Source organism: Oppia nitens, unplaced genomic scaffold (genome assembly GCF_028296485.1).
Source record: "Oppia nitens isolate AA-2021 unplaced genomic scaffold, nextdenovo-longstitch-racon4-pilon3 scaffold21_pilon_pilon_pilon, whole genome shotgun sequence".
In the NCBI taxonomy this organism is placed as follows: Eukaryota; Metazoa; Arthropoda; class Arachnida; order Sarcoptiformes; family Oppiidae; genus Oppia; species Oppia nitens.
This window is the reverse complement of record NW_026533201.1, coordinates 111265-129426: the sequence shown is the minus strand read 5'-3', so window position 1 is coordinate 129426 and position 18162 is coordinate 111265. Positions and strand designations below refer to the sequence as shown.

The following is an 18162-nucleotide window of genomic DNA, read 5'->3' as shown; positions in this document are numbered from 1 at the left end:
ATAATTATTATTAATAAAGTATTGTCTTATAATTAATTTATTTTTTTAAAAAAAATTATTCAATGACTTTTAGTATTTAAAACAAATTTATAATTTTTTATTTTTTGAATAACTTTCTTACTATTTATTTTTATTCAATAATTTTTCAAATTTGTTTGTTTAATATTAATATATATATATATACAGTATATTAATAATAATACATATTTTTATTAATTATTAAAATTTCTTAATGACTTTTTATTTTATTTTTAATATAAAAAAAACAATTTTATGACAATAATGACGACTTGAATGAAACAAACAAAAAATATGTTTTCAAAAATAAATTACTAAAACTTATTATAATTATTAATAATAATAAAAATAATAATCACAAAAAAAATTAATAGTTTATTATTATTAATATTAATATTATTTTTTAAAATTTTTATTTAAAAAAAATATCTTAGTGTTTGTGTATAATAAAAAAAAAAACTAAAAAATATGTTTACATTAACTTTATTAACAAAATTATTAATGCTATCAACAATTATCCAGGACAGGCAGCTCAAGCACAACCAACTGGCCTATCGGACACCATTGCCACCGAAACAGTCATACGATTATATAGTAGTCGGCGCCGGCAGTGCCGGTGCTATTGTCGCCTGTCGTCTATCCGAATGGGGTTCCGATGTACTACTATTGGAAGCTGGCGGTCCGGCCGATGCCCTAATCGATGATCTACCCGGCCTCGGTGCCCGTACCTATGTTGATGATAATAAATTTTGGTACTACCAGCTTGAACAACAAAAATATACTGGACACTCGTTTTCTGGCAATGGCCACGAAACTGAGATAAGCGGCCGTGTATTAGGTGGTACCTCAACTAAAGCCATATTATATAATAGGTATTAACAATATATATATATATTATAAATATTTAATATATAATTTTAAAAAGTTATATAATTTAAGACTAATAAAAAATGTGTATGTGTGTGTGTATGTGTGTGTATGTATGTGTGTGTATGTATATGTGTGTGTGTATGTATGTGTGTGTATGTATGTGTGTGTATGTATGTGTGTGTATGTATGTATGTGTGTGTATGTATGTGTGTGTATGTATATGTGTGTGTGTATGTATGTGTGTGTATGTGTGTGTATGTGTGTGTATGTGTGTGTGTATTATGTGTGTATGTGTGTGTGTGTGTGTGTGTGTGTGTGTGTATGTATGTATGTGTGTGTATGTGTGTGTATGTGTGTGTATGTGTGTGTATGTGTGTGTATGTGTGTGTATGTGTGTGTATGTGTGTGTATGTATATGTGTGTGTGAACATAATTAAACACTTTAAACCTAATTAAAAATAAAACAATTTGCAATTTATTTCATATACACTATATTGTTATAAAACTAAAGTTAATATTTTTTATTAAAAAAGATTTATGTTGTTTATTGCTTAATTTATTTAAAAAAAAATATTGGAGAATATATTAATTGTTTTTTTATAGAAAAATTTAATTTTTATTAATTATTTCACTATATATATAGAGGTAATCGCAAATTTTTCGACACAATAGCCTCAAAATACGGTGCCATTGGTTGGGATTATGCAAGTGTTTTGCCAGTATTTAAACTAATGGAAAATAATACCGACCCCCAGGTTAGCGATCAGTATCATGGCCGCGAGGGACCGGTAGGTGTATCGGCTGCGGGTAAACCCTATCCAATACACTTGAAACAAGCCGAGGCTGCTCGGGAATGGGGTCTCCACTTAACGGATATTAATGGCGCAAATCAAACTGGGTTTACATTTTTACAGACAATTACCGCCGAGGGTTTGCGATCATCGACTAATAATGCTTATCTGGGCAGTGGTTTGTGTCCCCAGTTGACTATAGTTACCGAAGCAATGGTCACAAAAATACTAATTGAACGTACAAACGATGGACAGGGCACAGGTACTCCTCGGGCACAGGGAGTCGAGTTTATTAAAAACAATCGCAAACATACGGTTAGGGCTAACCGGGAGGTGATTGTATCGGCAGGTAATTTGTATTTTTAATTAATAATTTTAAATAAAAGTATTATTATTATTATTATTATTTATATTGTATTAGTTGTATTAGTTGTGTGTTTTTTTTATTTATTTTTTTAAATCTAATATTTAAATACAAAACTTTTTTGTTTTGTTTTTATTTAATATGAAAACTTTTTTAGTAATTAATTTCTATTTAAATGATTTATTTAATGATTTATTTAATTTTTAATTTGTTTTTTTATTATTATTATTAATTTTATAATTATTACTTAATTAATTAATTATTTCTAAAAAAAATAACTTTATCTATTCAGATATACTTTTAAATATATATATATATATATCTATACATACAGTATATATACTGTAAAAATATAAACTATATAAAATTGATGAATGATTAATTATTAATATATTAATTTTATTATTAATATTTATATACATAAAAAAAAATAATTATCAAATTTTTTATTTATTTATTTATTTTTTTTAGGTACAATACGCAGTCCACAGTTGCTAATGGTGTCGGGTATCGGGCCGGCCGACCATTTGCTGACCATCGACGGTATCGATGAAATCTATTCCGATCTGGCCGGAGTCGGCCAAAACTATTACAATCATCTATATCTGCCATTAGAATTCCCGATCAGACAGTCGGGTATGATTTGGCCGGAAACTGTCGATACGGATAATTTACGGCAACTATACGACGCTACTGCCCGGGCCAGCGGTCCGATGGCCCAGTCGTTTGTCTATACGATAATGTATTTGCCGTCGTCGTCGACAACAATGGCCGGTACGGCAGCGGCAATGGTAGACAACAATACCAACGGTGCCGCTGATGATGACGACGACGACTATCCCGATATCTTTATATTTGCCGACATATCACCGGTCGGTACCGAACCGTTTATAGCCGAAGCCGAACTATCGGCCGATTCAAATACTCAGCTAAATAAACAAATGCTAGACTATTCACGGGAACTCCAATCACGGGATTGTATAGCATTGTGGCCATGTTTGTCCAGACCGTTAAGTTCGGGTACAATTACCCTACAATCAAATCGTATGATTGATCAACCGGTAATTGATCCCAATTTCCTATCGAAACCAATTGATCGCTACCGGCTCAGGGAGGCAGTAGCCGAAACATTTCGTTTTGTCGAGTCGACCAGTTTCGCCCAGTATGTTAGTCTACCCCAGACACCAGTACCACCGTGTAGTTACTGTCCAACGGGTCCTGTATACGAGTGCGACAGTTATTTGGATTGTCTGATAGATAACTGGGCCGGCAGTGAACACCATTCGACCGGCACCTGTCGTATGGGTGATACCCGGCGTAGGGATACTGTAGTCGACCCCCGATTGCGTGTCAAAGGTATACGCGGTTTGCGTGTAGTCGACTCATCCATATATCCGGAGATGATTAATGCCAATACAAATGCCGCGGCAATGTTGGCCGGGGAGATGGGCGCCCGATTCATACATGAAGATAATAATCAATAATTAATAATAATAATAATAATCAATAAATTTTTATATAATTTATTAATAGTTTATTAAATATGTTATCATTATTTATATTAATTAATAAATATTAAATTTTAATTTGACAAAAAATAAATTACAATTTATTTTTGTTTTAAAAAAATTTTTTTAGTAAAATTTTAATATATATACTTAGGATGCTGATTTTTTGAAAAAATATTATTATACAAAACAATAAACACTTTTATTAATATAAAAAAATATATGAAAATATTTAATTTTTTTTATTTGAATTGATTAGTTGCTTATATAATGTTTAAAATTAATGATAATATTTTTTTTAAATAAATAAGTTACATATACAAAATTTTATTTAAAAAATAAACAGTGTATACTGTATACAACTAATACAATAATTTTTTACAAATATAAATATTGATTTAGCATTAGTATAATATTATTATCTTTTTCAAGTGTGTATATTGAATTTTATTTTTATTTATTTAAAAAAAAGTTATGTATGCTATTAATATTTTTTAAAAAAAAATGTTTTTATCAAATAATTAAATCAATCTTGTACATTATTATATTAAAAACATTTGTTGATTACTAATATTGATCAGATTTTTATTAAAAATTTTGAAATTTAATTTTAAATACATTTATAATTAATAATTTTTCAGATATTTATTTTAAAAACTTAAAATATTATGTTTGTTGTCATGACATCTATTATAAAAAAATATATTTTTTTACTTAGACTTTTACATTAAAAAATTTATATATAAATAATAATAATAATAAAATTGTTTAATAATGAAAGTCATTAATGAATATTATTTTTTAATAATAAAAATAAGAATTTTTTTTTTAAATTATTTATATTAAAATAGAAACTATAAAGTAATTAAATAAAAATATTTTTTTAAATATTACTTTATAAGTTGGTATCTGTTTTTTAGTATAGATTTAAATACATGACTGTATAGATGTTTATAAAACTAAATTTATAAAACTAAAAAACCACAAATTTTAATAAAGTTTTATATAAAAATATTTTTAAAATAAGTTAATAATAATAATAATAATACTAATATATAAACTATGATTGTTATTTCATTAATTGCAATTATATTATTAATTGTTTTAATAGGTATTGTATTTAATAAAAAATTATTTTTATATATAATTTAATTAATTAGTTTTAAAAATAATTATTTAAAATATTATTATTTTTTTTTAAAAAATATATGAATATTATTTAGTTTTGAAAAATCATTACAATAATGTCAATCATTGGAAACGATTGGGTATAAATGGACCTAGACCATTGCCATTATTAGGCAATATATTGGACCTATTAAAAGGCACTACTGATATACCCTGGTATAGAAAATATGGAAAATCTGGAATTTATGGGTAAAAAAAAATGTTAATTTTTACATAATTTTTAATATATTTAATTTATATTTTTAAAATATAATAAAAATAAATAAATAATATTATTTATATAAATATTTTTCATGTAATATAATAATAATAATAATATAGTTATATATAATTAATTAGTTTAAAAAAACATTGAAATTTGTTGTTGTTGTTTATGATTTTATATAAACTATTTTTTTTAACTACTACTCTAACTAACTAATTATTTACTAACTATTGTTTATTTTTTTAATTAAAAATATAAAATATATTTTACTTAAAGAATTTAAAATATATTAATTAAATTATTTAAAATTTATTAATTAAATAATTAAAAAATATATTAATTAAGTAATTTAAAAAATATATTAATTAAACAATTAAAAATTATATTAATTAAATAATTAAAAAATATATTAATTAAACAATTAAAAAATATATTAATTAAGTAATTTTAAAATATATACAGTATATATATATTCTCTATATATTTAATTTTATTTTTTTGGTGGGATGACCAGTATATTTGAATTTGACACCCCGGTGCTGACTGTATGCAATTTTCAATTGGCCCAGAAAGTCCTGGTCAAACATTTCGATCAATTTCATCGACTGGATCTAAAGTATCCGGATCAGATGAACAGGGTTGGCAGTTTTTTGAACAACAATATAAGTCGATGGAAACAAATACGTACCCAAACAACCCTGTTTTTCAATAGCGCCCGAATGCGCGTACTGTACGACCAAGTTATTGACCAATGTTCGGCTAATCTGGTCAAACATTTTGCCAATAATATCGGTACAGACGGTCAACAATTTGCAGTCAAAGCCGAAATATCTCGTTTAACGGTCGATATATTTATGGGCGAAGCTTTCACCCGAGACAGCCATATGGGTAACTATGGGGATCGGGATCCGGATAAACATCGCCAGTATTGGTCATTAGTTGCGGCCGGTTTCCGATTGGACGACGAAATGAAATGGCGTGAACTGAATGTACGTATGCCTGAGTTTGTCCAATCAGTGGTCAATTGGCTGACGGGTCATAATTTGTGTAAATCTCTCGGCGAAGTTGAACACCTCATCAGTGGCTATCTTATCGAAAGACTAGAGAAGCCGATCGGTGGCGACAACACCGATAAAAATGAAAACCTGGATATTGTCGGCAGTTATCTAAAATTGATTGATAAAAATGGTAGGAAATTATTATTATTAATATATATATATATATATAATTTTGTTTTAATTTTAATTTTTTATCTTTTTAGTGGAAATAAGTTTCTATTATTAGAGATGATTCTCCTCATATTACGTTCGCACTTTTTATTTAAGACCCCCACCCCCTAAACCCCTATGTTTTTAGTTTTTTCTTGAATGTAGTTTTTTTTCTTGAATGTAGTTTTTTTTGCTAGAAAAGTTTGCTTTTGGCTACCGAACCCCCGTCTCTCCCCCCAAATGCAAACATAATATGTGAATAACCCCTATATGGAAATTAGTAGATTATAAAAAAAAATATTTATTTTATTTATTTGTTTTGAATCACATTTAATACTTTAAATTAGTTTTTTTAAATCTTTTATTTAACAAAAAATATATATTTAATTTTTACAGTTAGTCTAACGGATCCGTTGAGCATCGAAATGATGTCCTACTATCTGGTCGTCCAGTTTCTCGGCCTAATCGGCGGTACTGGCGATACCCTAAGCGAATTTGTCGTACATTTGGCCCGTTATCCGGCGGTACAGAAAAAAATGTACAACGAATTGGCGGAAGCGCTAGAAAACAGTGACCAACAAGTAGTGATGGACAACATAGCAACTACCGGTGCTAACAGTAGTAGTAGTAGTGGTAGTGGTAGTCGCGGGCGTCGTAAGCTATCCTACGACACGCTAACACAGTTGCCATACTTGGACGCCGTCGTCAAAGAATTGTTTCGTATAAACACGGCTTTCCGATTGTCCCGTGTGTTTGCCGGCAGCCGGGATTCGGAAGCGGCCCGAATATTCCCGGGTATACGACTGGCGCCGGGCGATCGTATTGATGTCCAACTGACAACCATACACCAGTCGGCTGAACTGTTTCCCCGACCCGACCAATTCAATCCCGACAGGTTTCTGGATCCGGCCAACGAAAATCGTTGGTCTAATTTAGGTTCAAATACCTTGTTGTCGTTTGGCCAGGGACCACAAATGTGTTGCGGTACCCGCTTAGGCCTACTAGTTGTTAAATCATTTTTATCGCATATGATGTACGCGTATGAGTTTTGTTTGCCGCCCGAACCGGTTGACCAGTCAAGGCCTGATTGGATCAAAGGACTTGATGTACCCGAAAATTTCTATCAAACTAAATGCTGTATTAAGCGTAGAAATTGAGTAGAGTAGTAGTAGTAGTAGTAATTGTGTGGTAGGGGTGGGTGGATGGCTAGGAATGGGTGTATGAATGTGATTGTGATATTGTTATAATTTTAATATTGTATTTTGTGTACATTAGTTAATGGGTAGTTGTAGTAGTAGTGGTAGTAGTAGTAGTAGTAGTAGTAGTAGTGGTAGTGGTAGTGGTAGTGGTAGTGGTAGTAGTAGTGGTAGTAGTAGTAGTAGTTGTAGTAATAGTAGTAGTAGTAGTAATAGTAGTAGTAGTAGTAGTAATAGTAGTAGTAATAGTAGTAGTAATAGTAGTAGTATTAGTAGTAGTAATAGTAGTAGTAGTAGTAGTGGTAGTGGTAGTGGTAGTGGTAGTGGTAGTGGTAGTGGTAGTGGTAGTGGTAGTGGTAGTGGTAGTGGTAGTGGTAGTGGTAGTGGTAGTGGTAGTGGTAGTGGTAGTGGTAGTGGTAGTGGTAGTGGTAGTGGTAGTGGTAGTGGTAGTGGTAGTGGTAGTGGTAGTGGTAGTGGTAGTGGTAGTGGTAGTGGTAGTGGTAGTGGTAGTGGTAGTGGTAGTGGTAGTGGTAGTGGTAGTGGTAGTGGTAGTGGTAGTGGTAGTGGTAGTGGTAGTGGTAGTGGTAGTGGTAGTGGTAGTGGTAGTGGTAGTGGTAGTGGTAGTGGTAGTGGTAGTGGTAGTAGTGTTGGTAGTAGCCATTAGTTAAATTATAATTTTAATTTGTAGACAAATTGTAATATTTTTGTTAGCTTGCTTATTAAATTAGAATTTTATTAATTAACTAAATTAAATTATTAAAAAAGTAATTTTAAAAGTTAATTGTTTATTATTTTTTTGTATAATAAATTTTGTTATAATTTAAAGTTTACAAACATTTATTAATATATTTATATTTAAAAATAATTTTTTATTATTTTATATACAGCATGTTAATTAATATAATAATTAAACATATATATATAGATTATATTTGATGCCATTAATTTAGTTATTATTATTATTATTGTATTTTTTTATTATTTGTATTTATAAATAAATATTTTTTTTTTGATGTACACAAACTATTTAATTAGTAAAAATAAAATAATTATATATTTTTAAAATAAAGTACAATAAATTAATATGGTAATTTATAATTTAATATATATTTTAATTTATTTATAGACATAATTTCATGTAAAAAATAATAATTGTAAAAATTAAAATGTCAATTGCAAACTAAATGTTATTATTAATTTATTTAACTATTTTTTTCTAATTATTTTTGATTAACAAATATACTATGTCAATATTATTTTATTTTTAATTTATAAAAGACTAAATCAAATTAAATAAATAAGCTTAATATGAATAATAAAATTATTAAAAAATATAAAATAAATAAAGTTTTAACTTAGTATTTATATTTATATAATTTAATTCATTTAATAATTATATTAAAAAGCAAAAATTTTTAAATTGCAAATCCTTTTTTAATTTTATAAAATAGATATAATAAAATCAGTTATCAATAAAAATTCATCAAAAAATTACTGTATAAATTAAATATAAATATTAGATATTGTATAGGCTATTTTTTAATAAATATTTTATTGAAATTATTAATAATTTATTTGAGGAAAATAACTTGAATAATTTTTAAAAAAAACTATTACGCACTAGTTAGTTTGCAAAAATATATTTTTAAGATTTTTTTTATAAGTCATTAAAATATTTATTAAATATTAATAAAATAAAAATAAAATAAAATAACCTAACTAACTAGTGCGTAATAGTTTTTTTTAAAAATTATTCAAGTTATTTTCCTTAAATAAATTATTAATAATTTCAATAAAATATTTATTAAAAAATAGCCTATACAATATCTAATATTTATATTTAATTTATACAGTAATTTTTTGATGAATTTTTATTGATAACTGATATTATTATATCTATTTTATAAAATTAAAAAAAGAATTGCAATTTAAAAATTTTTGCTTTTTTAATATAATTATTAAATGAATTAAATTAATCTTGTACATTATTTTATGTTAAAAACAGAGATTAAATATATTAATATCAATTAAAATCTTTACATTAAATTTTTACAATTAACTTATAATTAATTAATTATTTGTAATTTTTTAAATGTCTTGTTTGACTAAAATAATTGTATGTTTTAGCAAAAAACTAAAATTATAAACTAATACATACTATGAAATCTAGTAAATATAATTATATTATTTTGTAAAAAAAAACTTTAATTAACATTATTATTATTATAGTAAAAACAATTATTAAATACCTGTTGATTTGAAATGTAATAGTTTTCAAAAAAAATAATAATAAAAATCTAAAACTAGATTTTTGTTAATAAACATATGATATATAAATAAATAAATAGTATTTGAATTTGATTACATGCTTAGAAACTAACTAATAATATAATAATAAATTATTATTTAATATATTAATAACTAAAATAATATACTTATTATTTATTAATTTAATAAATTTTTGTTTATTTAGAAATAAAATTGAAAATTCATACAATTTATAGAACAATTTTTTTTAAAAAATAAGTATCATATAAATAAATTAATAATAATTATAATAAATTTAGTTCCTCAAAAAAACAAATCTAGAAAATTATTAAATCAAAAAAAAACTAAATCTAAATATTTTAAGTAAAAGTTAAAAAATAAATATAAAAATAGTTATAATAAAATAATAATAATAATAATTGTAAAAAAATTTATATTCTTGATTATATTAGATTGGTTGAAATGAAATTAGCCTAGATAGGTTAAGACAATTTTAATCAAATTTTTTTCTAATATTATTTAAATATAGTATCCGTTAGGCCGTATAACAAGTTTCATACGGTCGATCCACTTCTCATAGACCCCACGCCAGTCGGTTGGTTTTAGGTCTCCCAAAATGACTCAAAAGCGTTGTCAATATCAATTTTGCTATTAAATACCGTTCCTCTTAGGTGTTTCTTGAGATTTTTAAAAAGCCAAAAATTAGCTGGAGACAGATCAGGACTGTAAGGTGGGCGTGTTAAAAGTTGAACACCATTGTCATCGAGATATCGGGTTGTTACCAATGTTTTGTGAGACTTGGCATTATCGTGATACATTATAATGCCAGTTAGTCCAGACTTCGGGCGATCCTCATTGATAGATTCAAAGACTTTAGACAACCATTTTTTCACATACCAGTCGGTGGTAACCTTATATCCATTTCCCAATTTGAAAATTTTCACAATACTAGTCGAACGAAAAAATATGGCGTAGATTATCTTCTTTACATGCACTTCACGTTTGGCCAACTTCGGGATCTCTTCATCTTCTATGACCCATAACTATGCTTTTTTACTGTTTAATTTGTGATAAAAGTACACATATGTTGCGTCACCATTCACTAATCGATAAATAAAGTGATTGCCGCCATTTTCAAAAATCTTCAGATTCTCCCGGCAGATCTTAACACGAGTAGCCATTTGGTCGGCCGACAACAAGTGGTGTACCCATTTGATACAAATATGTCTTGCGTTGCTATAATTGTGCAGAATATGATGTACTCTCTCGTTTAAGATATTCAGTATATAAGCCATCTGTAATAGCGTTATTCGCGGATATTCTTGTAGCAGTTCCCTAATTCTGGCCACATTTTCATCGGTGGTCACTTCCCGTGATTGACCCATCTTCGGGATGTCCTCAATGATGTACGACCAAATTTGAAGTAACGTTATCAATGCGATACTGTAGCTTAAATACCAGTATTTGTTCCCAATGTGCAATTAATTTCATCTGTTGGCTCCTGTGCCGACAGCGCGAGCCGATAATAATATGCAATTATTTCCCGAATATCGCGAGAACCAAAATTAATTGAAATTTCAGACATTACACACTTTAAGAAGTCACCAAAACTGAACCAAATGAGCAAATGTTGTGAAAAAAATTTTAGTGGCCTAAAAAATTGTGTACTTTTATTTGATAATAAAAGTTTTGTCATTTTTTATAGTTTGGATAGTGATGTGAATTACTTTCCTACTATTCCAATAGATTCTAAATATTTTAAGTAAAAGTAAACAAACAAACAAAAATATATTAAAATAGTTATACAGTAATAATAATAATTTTAAAAAATTTCTTTATCATAGATTTTTTAAAAATATTAAAAAAACAAATGTATAAAAAAATAATAATAATAATTATTATTATTATTATTATTAGTAGTAGTAGTAGTTGTAGTAGTTGTTGTAGTAGTAGTAGTGGTATATAAAAAAATTATATTTCCTAAATTAAAATATCAATAGCAAACTAAATGTTACTATTTATTTATTTTATTTAAAATTATTTTTTTTAATATTTTATTATATTAATTTAGTAAAACTATTTTTTAACGTTTTTAAAATTATTTTTTTAGTATAATTAATTATGGAGATAAAAATAAATAAATAAAAATAATTAATAAATTTTTTTAATTTTAATAATTTTCTCCTCTATATTTATTATTTGAATTAATTTGCAAATTAGATATTTTAATATCTATTTTATAAAATTTAAAAAAATATTAAATTTAAAAACGTTTTTTTAAATAAATTAAATTAATCTTGTACATTATTTTATTAAAAACAGAGATTAAATATTAATATCAATTAAATCTTTACTTAAAATTTTTATAATTAAGTTATAATTAATTGATTATTTGTAATTTTAAAAAAATATATTTCTTGTTTTACTAAAAATAATTCTATGTTTTAGCTAAACTAAAATTATAAACTAATACAAACTATGATATATATCTATTAAATATAATTATATTATTTTTAAGAAACTTTAATTAATTAATATTATTATATTAAAAATAATTATTAAATATCTGTGTAATAGTTTTCAAAACATACTAATTTAAAGATTTTTTTTACATACAATTTAATACAAAGATAAATACAATTTAATAAAAAAACTAAAACTAGATTTTTGTTGTTTTTTTAACAAACATATGATAAATATAAATAAATTTGAATTTGATTACATGCTTTTATTAATACTATTACTTAGAAACTAGTAATACTATAAATATTTATTATTTAATATATTAATTACTAATTAATATAATTATTATATATTTTATTTTTTTATTTTAGAAAAATATAAATACACAAAATTTATAGAACAATTAAAAAAAATAAGTAATATATAAATAAATATAAATAATAATTATATAATAAATTTTGTTTTTAAATCATTTGAAATTTATATATTTTAGTAAAAAAATACATATATAACATAATATAAAATTATTAAATCAAAAAATAAAAACTAAATCTAAATATTTTAAGTAAAAGTTAACAAACTAACAAACAAACAAAAAAATATATTAAAATAGTTATACAATAATAATAATAATTGTAAAAAATTTCTTGATTATAGATTTTTTTAAAAAAATACTAAAAATAAAATTAAAAAATAAATCTATAAAAAAATTATTATTATTATTATTATTACTAGTATTTTCCCTCAATTTCTAATCCGAAAATTAAGTTCAATAGATTTCGGTAACAAAATATCCGGACATCTATTAAACATAAACGGTATTTCTGTTTCGGGTATTGTCTCGAACTGGAATCGCTGGACAAGTTTGGCCAACACATGATTCAACACTACTTTAGCATACCGTCGGCCAACGCATATAGCCTTACCGTAACCGTACGGCATAAACGTATTCGGGGTTTGTTTGTCGACTGCGGGCGACAAAAACCTATCCGGATTGTAGACATACGGATCGGGAAAATATTCCGGATTGTAGTACATGGCTATGAAGGCCAGTTCGACGTCCATACCTTTCGGTACGGTCAGTCCTACATCCGGCAAATGGACATCTTCTAGGGCCCGACGGTTGCCAATGAAAAACGGATTCATACGTATAGTTTCGTGAATAATGGCGTTCAGATACGGCAACTGTAGTATACTGTTGGTGTCGTCCATATTAGTATCGGTAGGCATATTAGTTAGATTACTATTATTCAGTTCAGTTAGTTCGCCAAACAATCGGTTTTGTATTTCAGGATTACGGGCCAACTCGTAGATAGACATAACCAAAACCATTGTCATTGTTTCATAACCGGCCAAATAGCTGACATAAAATGCGCTAACAATTTCATTGTCAGTCAAATACATTGGTTTTGAACCATTATTAGTGTACTGATAATCGAGAAAATATTGTAGAAAATCCATCGGTTTATTATTATTGTCCAATTGATTGGCCAGTCGTCTATGCTGGATCAGCTTATGTAGGCTATCGATAAAATAACGTTGAGTTTCGCCAAACAGCCGACCATAGATGGACATCAACGGTTTGATTAGCCTGGGTACTAGCATTGTCGACATCAATATACGGCGATTCCTATTGAATCGGGGCATACTATCCCTAAATTTATCGGGGGATAGACCTAATTCATGAAAACTATGGCCAAACGATTGTTCAATCAGTAGATTCATTAGTAATTCCCGGATAACTAATCGGATGTCTAGTTTGCCCATTGATAGACCATATTTTTGTTTTAGTAGATTAGGATTAGTTGGATTGGGATTAATTGGATTAGCATTAGGAATACCATTAGGAATAGCATTAGGAATAGCATTAGGAATACCATTAGGAATACCATTAGGAATACCATTAGGAATACCATTAGGAATAGCATTAGGAATGCCATTAGGAATACCATTAGGAATACCATTAGGAATACCATTAGTATTAGCATTAGGATTGGCATTAGGATTAGCATTAGTAGGATTAGCGGGATTAGTTGGATTTAAATTCCTGATATGATTGGCCAAATCATTAGCATATTGTTGGCAACCATTGCTAGATAATTGTTCATAATGTCTAAGTCTATCGCCTTTAAATATTTTATCAATCAATTGAAAACTATGTTTGTTGTGATCGAAAAAATATTTTTTATAATCAGTCAAATGTTTCATTAGATACCATTCCCTAAGTCTACCGAATTTTGATTTATTATAACTTAATATCTGGTTAATGGCCAACCTATCCGATATGATTAGCTCAGGTCTAGAAAAACGGTATGTCCTATAATAATAGTAATAATAATAATAATAATGTTTAGTGTTTTTATTGAAATTTTTTTTTTGATTTTTTCAATTAAATTATTAAAAATTAATATTATAATAACAATAATAACAACAATAATAATAATAATACATACATTAACTCACTTACTCACTCACTCACTCACTCACACACACACACACATACTCACAAACATTCACACACACACTCACTCACTCACTCACTCACTCACTCACTCACTCACTCACTCACTCACTCACTCAATCACTCACTCACTCACTCACTCACTCACACACACAATCACTCACTCACACACACACACACACACACTCAAACACACACACACTCACTCACACACACTCACTCACACACACACACTCACACACTCACACACTCACACACTCACACACTCACACACTCACACACTTACACACTCACACACTCATACACTCACACACTCACACACTCACACACTCACTCACACACACACACACACACACTAACATACACTCACATACACTTATACACACACTTACATTCACTATCAGTCAAATAACATGTAATTATTATTATTATATTTATTTAAAAAAATAAATAAATAAATAATTACTATATATTAAATTACTAACCCAATAACCGATCCATATTTATTTGTCCATGATAACATTAGTTTATAATGATGATTGAATATAGTATGCAAATAGTGGCCATAGATTGGCATAGGTATGGGTCCGGCAATTCCTAAACGTTTCCAATGGTTAAAGTGTACATTGAATTGACTATATTTATATAAAAAAAATTAATAAAAAAAGTAATTTTTATATTTGTTTGTTAAAAAAATAAAAAACATTTAAAATATTGTTATATTTATTAAAATAAAAAAAATAAAAATAAAACTTACATAACCGAATAAATTACTATTGAACTAATAATTGATAAACTAATTGTTAACAAATTATATGAAATAAAATTCATTATATTATTGATAATTGACATTTTATTTAGTTTTTAGTTTTTAGTTTTAATTTTTTTCAACAAACAAAAAAATAGTTAAAACAAACTAAATAAATAAGTATCAAACAACAACATTAATAATGTTTTTGTTAATAAAAATATTTAACAAGTTTTTTAACAAAGCATTTGTTAATATATACAGTATATATATATATACACAGTATATATACAGTATATAAATATATATTTATATATATTTATATATATTTAAGATTAGTCATTAAAGTTATTAAAATCATTAAAATATCTATTAAATATCAATAAAAATATTTAAAAAGTTAATTAAATTTATTTATTTTATTTTTTTAGCAAACTAACTAGTGCGTAATAGTTTTTTTTGTTGATGTAAAATATTTAAGTTATTTTTCATAAATAATTATCTATAAATTATTATTAATATTTAATAATCATTATGTATAATAAACTTTTTTTTTATTAATTATAAATATTTTTATAGTTTTATTAATTGCAAATTATTATTGCAATTATTTATTTATTTAATTTTTTTTTTAAAAAACTATATATCTTAATATGTTGTCTAGGTTTTAACACTTACCTCCTTTGACCACGTTTTTAAATAAAACATACACATCAATTTTGAAAAAAAAATTTATTTTATTAATACTATATAAAATAAACATTAAAAAATTAATTTTATTTATTTTGAATAACACAAAGCTCCTTTACCAGAGTTTTACCATAATATATAGACATAAATTTAGAAAAATTAATATTTTATACATTTAATTAGATTTATTGGAGATATATTTTTTATTGTTTCATTGTACAAAAATATAGTATAAAAGCAATTGTATAATAAATTTTCAAGTCATAATAGTCTTTATGTAAAAGTAGTGAACAAGTGAAATGGATGATATAAATTACAGTGACTTAAATAAAAGACTAGAGTCATATAAAAATTTTCAATGGACAGAAAGGATTACAGTAAATAATTATCAACAATTTGCTGAAGCAGGATTTTACTCAATTGGATTACAAGATTTTTGAAATGTTATGAATGCAAAGGTGGACTATGTCTATGGTTACCTGGTGATGATCCATGGATTGAACATGCGAAATATTATCCACATTGTGCATTTTTGCGTGAAAATAAAAGCTTAGTTTTCATAGAAGAATGTACTAAAATTCATAATGAAAGACTAAATAATGATAAAATAAAATGTTTTGATATAACTAATGTAATAATGAATAATAAGATAGAAAATAACATGTTATGTAAAATATGTTATATAAATGAATTTGATATTGTATTTTTTCCATGTTCTCATTTATTAACTTGTTATACATGTTCAATGAAATTAACTAATTGTCCAATTTGTAATGCAATTATTGTATTAAAACAAAAAATTTTTATTTCTTAATAATATTTTACATGAATAAAAAATAACATTATTTAGTAAAACGTTCATTAAAAATTTTTTCTCGAAATTCTTTTTCTAAAACATAAGATATATTTTCTCCAATAAGTTTACATTTTATTTCATGAATACGTCTATCCCATACTATCCAATGCCAATTAGAAATTCTTGCTTGTTTAGAAGCATATGGCCAAACATACATTATTTTTACTTGTACATTATCACAGAATCTAACCGATTTCATGTTTTTTTTAATTTATTAATTATTTTAATAATTATTTTATCATTCAATAATCTATTACGTAAAAAAAGTTTAATATTCTTTTAAGACTATAATTTCTTGTTCGCAGTAATATATAAAATATAGAATAATAACCACAAGTAGTTGACAAATAATGTTGTAATGGTATTTGATTAAATATATATTTTTTACCATTTAATTTAATAAAGGAATATATTTCTGGGTGATAAGGTTTTCTTCCAAATGAATCAAAATATTCAATTGGTCCAGTAAGTGGAACATATATAGCAAACCAGTGTTCTCCAGGTTGTGATGATTTATGTGTGTTAACAATCAATGCACACGGTTTAATAGTTTTTATATAACTTATCTGATTTAAAGCTAAAACACCACAAAATTGTTTTTTTGCTATTTTATCTCTTTTAATAAAACTTAATATTTGAATAGAATTCATGTTTAGTAATCAGTAGTTACATTTCTATTTTCATCAATTTCTATAGTATTATCAAATACAGCATAACAAATTAACTTTATAGCATTTGCTAAATTTTCTGAAAATTTTAAATGCACATTAATATATCCACTTTTAGGTAAATTTATATATTTGTTAGTAAAACTAAAATCATTATTTAAATTAAAAGCATATAAACATAATCCATTTTTATAATTTTTAACGTCAATTGGAGATGGGTTATTAACGTAATTATATCCTAAATTCAATAATAAATCGTGGTATTCTCTAGCAAATAAATCTGTTGTATAGTTAGGTTGATACGGTACTTTAGGTATCATATCTCCATTGACATTTAAACTTAAACTATTTAAATTAAAATTTTGAAATCTTAAAGGATCTCGATAACTATTTCCTCTGTAAGCTGCATCGTCAACCATACCTAAAATAATTTTACTAGGTAATTGACCTAGATATAAATTATCTATATTAAAAGTTGATTGTCCTTGAGTTAAATTAATTACTTTAATATTAGGTCGTTTAACTGTATATAATGCATTAGAAATTCTTAATGCTTGTGCGTGTGCATTAAGTAAATTTGGTGTTACTTTAACTTTTCGAGCAAAAACACTCATATCTGTAATTTTTAACAAAGGATATTGATCTGCTGTCATTGCTGCT

At 26.0% G+C, this 18162-nt stretch overlaps 4 protein-coding genes across 4 annotated transcripts; 2 read left to right on the top strand and 2 right to left on the bottom strand.

Annotated features, from left to right (window-relative positions):
• The first annotated feature begins 519 nt into the window (after window positions 1–519).
• LOC128953331 (choline dehydrogenase, mitochondrial-like) lies at window positions 520–3527 on the top strand. The gene is made up of 3 exons (XM_054298818.1): window positions 520–890; window positions 1532–2028; window positions 2515–3527. The coding sequence occupies exons 1-3, from the start codon at window positions 520–522 to the stop codon at window positions 3525–3527; spliced, it is 1881 nt and encodes a 626-aa protein (XP_054154793.1).
• Window positions 3528–4788: 1261 nt separating this feature from the next.
• LOC128953238 (putative cytochrome P450 cyp-13B1) lies at window positions 4789–7322 on the top strand. The gene is made up of 3 exons (XM_054298714.1): window positions 4789–4928; window positions 5459–6132; window positions 6549–7322. Exons 2-3 carry the CDS (start codon window positions 5574–5576, stop codon window positions 7307–7309), a joined length of 1320 nt encoding a protein of 439 aa, XP_054154689.1. The 5' UTR covers window positions 4789–4928; window positions 5459–5573; the 3' UTR covers window positions 7310–7322.
• Window positions 7323–10218: 2896 nt separating this feature from the next.
• LOC128953330 (histone-lysine N-methyltransferase SETMAR-like) lies at window positions 10219–11001 on the bottom strand. The gene is made up of 2 exons (XM_054298817.1): window positions 10713–11001; window positions 10219–10646 (listed from the first exon to the last, which is right to left on the bottom strand). The coding sequence occupies exons 1-2, from the start codon at window positions 10999–11001 to the stop codon at window positions 10219–10221; spliced, it is 717 nt and encodes a 238-aa protein (XP_054154792.1).
• Window positions 11002–12823: 1822 nt separating this feature from the next.
• Window positions 12824–15338, bottom strand: LOC128953236 (cytochrome P450 3A24-like). The gene is made up of 3 exons (XM_054298712.1): window positions 15298–15338; window positions 15026–15175; window positions 12824–14396 (listed from the first exon to the last, which is right to left on the bottom strand). The coding sequence occupies exons 2-3, from the start codon at window positions 15115–15117 to the stop codon at window positions 12824–12826; spliced, it is 1665 nt and encodes a 554-aa protein (XP_054154687.1). The 5' UTR covers window positions 15118–15175; window positions 15298–15338.
• Window positions 15339–18162: the final 2824 nt, after the last annotated feature.